General features: G+C 44.8%; 1 protein-coding gene across 8 annotated transcripts in view; it reads right to left on the reverse strand.

Moving 5' to 3' along the window:
- Positions 1-8,358, reverse strand: part of MLPH (melanophilin) — a 107,551-nt gene that overhangs the window by 77,731 nt on the left and 21,462 nt on the right. For all 8 annotated transcript variants that reach the window (XM_019523339.1, XM_019523341.1, XM_019523338.1 and 5 more), the window contains exon 2: positions 4,618-4,753. In XM_019523339.1, the coding sequence (XP_019378884.1) occupies positions 4,618-4,727 (110 nt within the window). In that variant the 5' untranslated portion in view covers positions 4,728-4,753. The remainder of the gene's footprint in view (positions 1-4,617; positions 4,754-8,358) is intronic.

An 8,358-nucleotide genomic window follows, 5' to 3' on the forward strand; every position in this document is an offset into this window, starting at 1 on the left:
TTCAGGCCCTTCAGCCTCTCTTCATAGGGCCTGACCTGCTGTCCCTTCACCATGCGAGTGGCCCTCCTCTGGACCCTCTCAATGCTAGCCACATCCCTTTTGAAGCGCAGCGCCTAGAACTGGACACAGTACTCCAACTGTGGCCTGACCAATGCCGCACAGAGGGGAAGGATCACCTCCCTGGACCTGCTTGTGATGCATCTATAGATGCACGACAAGGTGCGGTTAGCCTTACTGACCGCTTCCTCGCATTGGCGGCTCATGTCCATCCTGGAGGCAACAATGACTCCAAGATCCCTTTCAGCCACTGTGTTGTTGATAAGGGAGTTCCCCAACCTATACGTATGCTGCAGGTTCCTTCTCCCTAGATGCAGCACCTTGCAGTTGTCTGCATTGAATTCCATCCTATTCTCATCCGCCCACCTCTGTAACCTGTCTAGATCTAGTTGGATTCTGTCCCTTCCCTCCAGCGCAACCACTTCTCTCCACATCTTTGTGTCATCAGCGAATTTGGACAGTGTGTTTTCCACATCCACCTCCAACTCACCGATAAAGATGTTGAATAGCACAGGCCTGAGGACCGAGCCCTGGGGGACCCCACTGCCCACATCCCTCCAGGTTGAAAACGACCCATCCACCACCGCTCTCTGGGTGCAACCATCGAGCCAATTTGTCACCCATCTGACTGTGTAGGCATCAATGCCACAGTCGCCTAGTTTTTTTTATGAGAATGGGGTGAGAAACAGTGTCAAAGGCCTTCTTGAAGTCCAGGTAGACAACATCCACCTCAACACCCGCATCCAAGGACTTTGTGACCTGGTCGTAAAAGGAAACAAGGTTAGTCAGGCAGGATCTGCCCGCAGTGAACCCGTGTTGGTTGCCCCTGAGCATTACCTCCCATTTCTGACCTACCCAGCCTGTATTATAAGCACTTTCAATCCTGGATGCAATGGAGTTAATGTGAAACTACTGTTGCACAGGGTCTGTTTAATGTACCATGAAAAAATATTTTAAGTATCATAACATTCCAGCTGCACATCCAAGCCTGGCCACTAAGGGCAGTCTCTGTGCTCTCACACACCTTTACTGGTTGCTCAGAAGTTTCTTTCAGTGGGGAAGAATTTGTTACAGATGAAAACGGGTAATATACAGTATAAACTGATAGCAGTGAACTTTTTCTTGGCTGTGTGTCTGCGCAGAGGAGCAAGAATCACTGTTTACCCCATCTTTATGCATTTAGGTGCTGGCTCTCAGCACCCAAGGATAAGCAACATTTACCTACTAAACACTTACACAAGTGGCTCTCAACCTTTTCAGTCAAGGGACCTCTCTCCAACTTTTTTGAATTTCCCTCATTTAAAAACTACTGAGGGAAGCTGAGGCAGCAAAATAGTGGTCCTCAACTGAGTGTCCCCGATGCCAGGTAAAAATGCCCTGTGCCCTTCTGCACGGCCTGCCCAGAAAGGGCTGTGACATGCACATACTTTCTTACCTGAGGGAAGCAGAAATTCTGCTTTGGAAAAGGTGTCTCTAACGTTTGATGCCTCCCAGAGTGCATCTGTCCCATTGAGCAGAGAGTGAGCACACTGGCTTTTTGTGATGCTCACTGTTTACTAGCCCTTGGGGAGGCACTTTGCTCCAGAGTAATTTGCCTTTACTTTATGGCAGTGCCAAACCTTTTGCCTCCACAAGCCAGATAAATGGAGTAGGGTAGGTCCACGGGCCAGATCCCACATGCCCTGATCCACACCTGTGCTACCCCGCTCCAGCCAAGCAACACCTTGAACTGGACCCTTGATGCCAGATCCAGCCATGTGTTACCCTAATATGGACCCATGCCACCATGATCTAGACCTCCCAATCCAGCCACTAACTGCCCAGTCTGGACCCATGCCACTGGATCTAGCTGTGTGCCACCCCGATCAGGACCTGTGCCACCTGATCTGAACCCACCTGTCCTGATCCAACCTGTACACCACCTGGTCCAGTCTTGACCCAGACAAATCTGGCATGCAGGGCCACATTATCTGGCCTGTGGGGCCCCCCATGGGTCTAGAAATTTGGCAGCAGGGGAACTGCTCCTCCACTGGTCAGACTTGACCCATGGGCCATGGGTTGAGCACCTCAGCTTTAGGGTCAAAGTTGAGCAGACACATTGTGCACAGCCTAACAAAGTGTGTAACTATTTTGGGGTAAAGGGTCATTTTTTGGAATGTCCAGAGTAAATACAAACCGGTGTAGGCTGCATAGGTGAACCAGTCTATCAATTTATCAATTTACTAGATTTTCTGGGATAGGACTTTGGTAAATGCAAAACAGGCTATTACTAGCTCCCTTCCCATCTAGTAGACTTACTATTGACCATCATCTCCAGACAGTTGGGTGTGTATCTGTGCAGAAAACTCAGGATCATTTACTCTGGAGTAGAATCTAAGATAAGTTACCTTGGAGCAAACGTGTAATATGTCTGCACCCAAGGGCTCTTCACCATTCTGTATGGCTGCTTGGTAAACCTTTAAATTAATCCTAATGCACCCTACAAAATACAGCCTGCTCCAGACTGGAGCTCCAAGGCTCTGCTGCAAAGCAAACAGGCAGATTTGTTTCTGGAAACTCATTTTTGTGTATGGAAGACAAGTAAGCTTGTGTAAATGCTTCTCTGATGATCAGCCAATAAAGCCATGGTGGTATTAACATGAATGAGAACAAGATGAAAACTCATTTTGAGGCCTGATATTACATAAACCAGAGGTAGAAATTAATGGCACAGTAGGATATACAGAACATTACACCTTCAAGACCTGGTAGGTATTTTGTTTCTGTCTCCTAACCCTCAAGACATATCCAGCATCCTGATGCTATCCCCCTGGAAATCAGCCTCAAGAGTTAATTACATGAATTGACCCTTTGTTCTTGGATTGTGAAACAGTTATGTTTGTACCCTCAGGGAGACTTGTTCTTCAATCTATCATATGACCTAAAACATTCCTTTCTAGCGCTGGCTTTTGAAATCACATGGGAGAGAGAATGGGTTAGCTAATGAACTGGTCTAAAACATTTTCAGGCCCAATGATCAGAAAGAAAAAAAATGCTGATCCTTGCCACGCTAAATCAAACTCATCAAAGATAAAGCTTTCCTTCAACTTCCAGCATTACTGAACCATTCAGACTAACTTGTGCTTTATTGCAACTAATGCTGGATCATCTTCTTCAGGATTTACTGCAAACTTTATAATTTCTGATCTTCCTCTCATGCTCCCCTGAACCAGACATTTCACAAGGCTGATTACATTGAAATGGCCTGGCAAAGCAGGAAAAATATGTTTAACAGTATAACCAGCAATTTCTGCCCAAGGAAGTGCACAGGGAAGTCTGCAGGTCAGGATGGAGGCCCTTTGGCAAACTGTGGGGAAATCTGAACATCTTGCAGTGGATAGCAGGTATTCGCTGTTTCTGATTTCTGTTGGCACTAGAAAATTCACTCTCTCCAGGTCCACTCTGGCTGGGAGGAAGTCAGCTCATTGTGGCTACAGGAAAATCTTTTATGGTTACAGTACAAATCAAATACAGTGAAGTGATTAATACAAATGGAATCTCAATGGAACCACCCTCTTATGATGTCTGGAGGAGTTGAGACAGTTTCTACGTCTTATTCTTTACAGGAATTGAATAGCCTTTTCCCTTCACTTCCCAGGTACTATGTCTCTTTTCCACCTTTATCTTTATTCTACATGCTGCATGATTAGTCTTTAGAACCATGCGATAGATGAATTATTTTTCTTGTGTCACCAGCTATATATCTCCCATGCCCACTAGATTTCACTATTAAACCCTCCCCGAAAAACCAACCTCCCCAACCTTGTGATACGAGAAACTTGTTTTAGACAACTGCTTGAACAAATTGTAGCCAGACACTTCTGTTCAAACAGAAGTACAGATAACTTCTCTACCATACGCTTTGGCTCCTAGGCACAAAACAATTAACCCCAATGCAGACTGCAGCTGGTCCAAATTCTTCTTAGACTTGAATTATCAACCATTTTGGGGAGAAAAGGTCCCATTTTAAAGGACAAAAACAAATCCAAAATTTAATAGAATTTGACCCATTTTAAACCAGCTCTTTTGTAAACTGTGGACTTATGAGAATCATGTTGATATTTGAATTCAAGCCTATAAAAGCCCATTAATAAAAACAAATGTGACCAAAGCAAATTCTGTCCTTTGATCCATGCAGAGACCTCCTCCTGATGTCACTTGCTCTTGTGTATTTGAAACTAGATGTTGGTTCATCATGCTTCCCTGGATGATGATAATGCCTTGGGGTGCACAATTTCTTGGTGTAAACTGATGTAGCTATGCTGATTTAAACCAATGATTGACCCCAATGGAGCTATGGTAATTTGCATCCATTGAGTATTTGGTTTCTCAGTTTCAGAAAAATTTGGTGGACTGGGTTGACAGTCAGACTCAAGCTTCATTCTTTTTTCTTGTCTGCATTTTCAGACTCTTGGCTTAATCTCTAACGTCTGTTTTCATGTCTAACAAGATCTAAAGGGACCTGCTATTTCCTTCAGAGAGTCATCAAAGCCTTGAAGTAGCCCTAAAGAATGTACTTACTCCAATCTTTCTTCCTCTTTCTTCCGTAGATCAAGGTCCCGTTGAACCACTTCCCAAACATGCTTGGCCTCTTCATCTGTGAGCTTGGACAGATCCAATTTCCTTCCCATCCTAGCAAGGAGTTATGTTAAGGAACCTAGACAGCAGGAAAAAGAAAAGCAGTGAACATTACCATGGCAGGCCAAATGAGAGACCATCCTGGTATGCTTTCTTGGGAGATACTATCTTATTTTTACTCATGAGGGTAAAAGCTCACACCTTCTGGGAAGGATTTGATATTGACATAGGAAAAGCATTTTATTCCATCTCTGTCAACACCCATACGATCTGGTCCAGTCAAACAATTTGGCATGCTAGATGGTACAGAGAACTATACTTGGCCTCCTGTGATAATGTAACTTAACCACTGACAGAACCTGCTTTTAGAGGGGGAAAGAGAGGGGAAAGGAAGAGAGAGAGAGACTGAGTATAATTTAAGGCCAATTAACAGCAGAAAAGCTCTTTGGAATTATGGGAAAGTGGTATTCCCTTTTACCAGTCTTCTTGGGACAACAAGATGCACTTGCAAGTCCTCATTGGATTTGTGTTGTGGAATGAATTGCTAATTAGCAAGTATAGACTATAAGATGAACCTGAACTAAACTTGACTGCTTTAGGGGTATTTAAGGTTATTGTGTCTGTAAGGATTCCTTGAAGTTCAAGTCTGATAAAATGGAAAAGAATTACAAAACCTCAAGGGATAAGTGGCATATATATACTTTATTGTTGTCTGTCCTTTCCTTTATTTTCCTCTGCAGACAGCACATACAATAAACAAAGAAACCATGTCTCAGGGCATGTGGTCTTGCAGGCATCTGAACTACAGTACACACTTACACTTTTAAATGTCATTCCTAGATGCTGATCTGATACAGGGAGAGGGAAAGGGAGAGGAAATGTCACTTGCCAAACGTTGTGGTGCTCAGGACAGGTCCCGGAGGACCGGAAAAGGGCCAATGTGGTCACTATTTTCAAGAAGAGGAGGAAGGAGAAACCAGATAACCACAGACCGGTTAGCCTAAGCTCTGTACTTGGCAAGACCTTTGAGTAAATTGTTAAGGATCACATTTGTGGGGGACCAGCAGGTAAAATAATGCTAACGGACAACCAGCATGGGTTCACTGGCCGAAACCAGTTTAAGATAAAACTGGATGGATATAGTATCAGACTAAATTTATTTAGATTAAACTGGGTTATTGAACTTCCGTCCCAGATCCCCTCCACATTCAAGTTAAGTCCCCCAGCTTCCCAGGATGGCTTGCACTTTCATCATAACCCCCCCACCCCCCACCTTGCAGGGTAGTTGGCAGCCTGCTCCAGCCAAGTAGGGAGGCGTGCTCTAGCACCCGCCAGCTTCTGGCCTGAACCACTGCAGGTATATGGCTGCATTTGTGTAATCAAATGTGAATGTCTGTTTACTTGCTTATCGGTTTAATCTACGTAGCTTAAACTAATCTGTGAAGACTGAATTGATTCAGCCTTGGACTTTTTGACTGTCTGTACTTAGCCAAAATGGCAAATTGGCCTGTCCAGATCCACTTAGATTCTCTCCCTGCCCTCTAGTTTGTTTACCTCCCCCCATAGTTTGGTATCATCTGCAAACTTGGACAGAGTGATTTCTACTCCCTCATCCAAGTCACTAATGAAGATATTGAACAGTATCAGTCCCAGGACAGAGTCATGAAGGGCTCTGCTGCCCACATTTCTCCAGGTAGAAATCAACACATCCACCACCACTCTCTGGGTGTGTCCCATAAGCCAATTTTCCACCCACTGGACTGTGTAATAATCTACATTGCAACTGTTTAGTTTATATATAATAATTGGGTGCAACACTGTGTAAAAGGCCTTTTTTATAATCTAAGTAAATAACATCTACCTCTATTCCTTCATCCAAGCATTTTGTAAACCAGTTCATCTTGGGCCAAGGCTGCCACCTACCCTGCAAGGCTAGGGACAGACATAAACCAGTTTAAGTGATCAGAAACTGGTTTAAACCTGTAACAGAACAGATGTTCAGTGCACATAAACCAGTTTGAAAATGGCTGAAACCGGTTTAAGATAAACCTGGCTGAATGTAGTATCAGACTTAACTGATTTGGGTCAAACTGGTATATGCAATGTCTGTCCCAGACCCCCTCCTAAGTTTAAGTTAAATCAGTCCCCCAGCATCTAAGTGTGCTCTCTGGGCAAAGCAGGGCTCTAATCTCTGCTCCAGAAAGCTGGGCTGGCACCTTCCCTCTTTTCCCTGGCTGCAGCTCTGGCAGAGACTTCATGGACAGTGGGGTCTGCCTGGTTTCCTTCTGCTCCCCCCCCACTTCTGCTCCCCACTCTCTGCTGAAGCAGGGATTTCCCCCTCCCCTCTGCCTTACACAGACACCTCTCAACATTAGCTAGCATACCACATGCTGGCTATGGTCTGTGCTGCAGCAAACAGGACAAAAGCAGACTGCACAGTGTTGGCTCATGGCTTTTTGAAGCTAATCAACAGGTAGCTAGTAATGTCCCTCCATTCCTTCCTTGGAAAAAGTTGTTTAAGAAGAGCTTGAACTACTGAGAGAAACTTTTATTTTCTTAATGGGCTGATAAACACTGTCATCAACTGTCTGCTGGGCTGCTTGGGGAGAAACCCCTCCCTAATCAGAGTATTCTGCCAGGGCCTGGCCATGCCCCCTCAGCTCAGCACTGTAAAAGGAAGGGAGGGCTGCTCTAGTGCCCCCTGGCTTCTAGCTGGAGCCACTGCAGGCATGTGTCTGAATTTCTGGAATGAAAAATGAGTGTCTATCCACCTCCAAATGGGTTCAAGCTTTGCAGGTTAGACTAACCTGCAACGATTGGATCAATTCAGGCTCAGGCTTTTTGAATGTCTGTCCCTAGTCCTAGTCATCATTAATTTTAACTTTACCTTGCCTTACTAAATCAAGCCTGACAATTGGATTTCTGATGACAACTTGAATGATAGAGTTAGATTTCTTGTCACCAAAATGGTTCTGAATTTGCTACAAAGTTCAGAGCTTTTCTATATTGGGGAAACAGACTGAACAGAGGCAGAAACAATTGATCTGGAACAGAAGAGTAGAAAAGATGCTCTGTCAATGTGGGATAATGGGTGGTTGTACAGTCACGGTTCCACAGGCAGATCTGTGGATGTTGAAGTCAGGCTGAAGACTCAGAGCTAGGGGAATCATTAACTTCATAGTTTTTAAGGTTAGGAGGGACCTATTAAATCAAGTCCAACCCCCTGTCCTGGGCAGGAAAGAGTGCTGGGTTCAGATGACCCCAGCCAGGTGTTTGGCCAATCTCCTCTTAAATACCACCAAGGAATGGGACAGCACCACCTCCCTTGGAAGCCTATTCCATACTTTGAGAGCCCTCACTGTAAAAAATGTTTTCCTGATGTACAATCTAAATTTGCTCTCCTTCAGCTTGTGGCCATTGTTTCTAGTTACCCCAATGGGCACCCTGGCTAAACATTGTATCCCCTATTTCTTGCTATGCCCCCCTGATGAGTTTGCAGACAGCCACAAGATCACCTCGCAGCCTTCTCTTGTGGAGGTTGAAGAGATTCAGGTTCCTCCATCGGTCCTGGTAGGGTTTTTCCTGTAGGCCTTTAACTAGGCAGGTGGCCCTCCTCTGAGCCCTTTTCAGGTTATCTACATCCCAGCTGAAGCGCAGCACCCAAAACTGGATGCAGTATGCCAG

Source organism: Gavialis gangeticus, unplaced genomic scaffold (genome assembly GCF_001723915.1).
Source record: "Gavialis gangeticus isolate Ggan-Ray unplaced genomic scaffold, GavGan_comp1, whole genome shotgun sequence".
NCBI classification, from domain to species: Eukaryota; Metazoa; Chordata; order Crocodylia; family Gavialidae; genus Gavialis; species Gavialis gangeticus.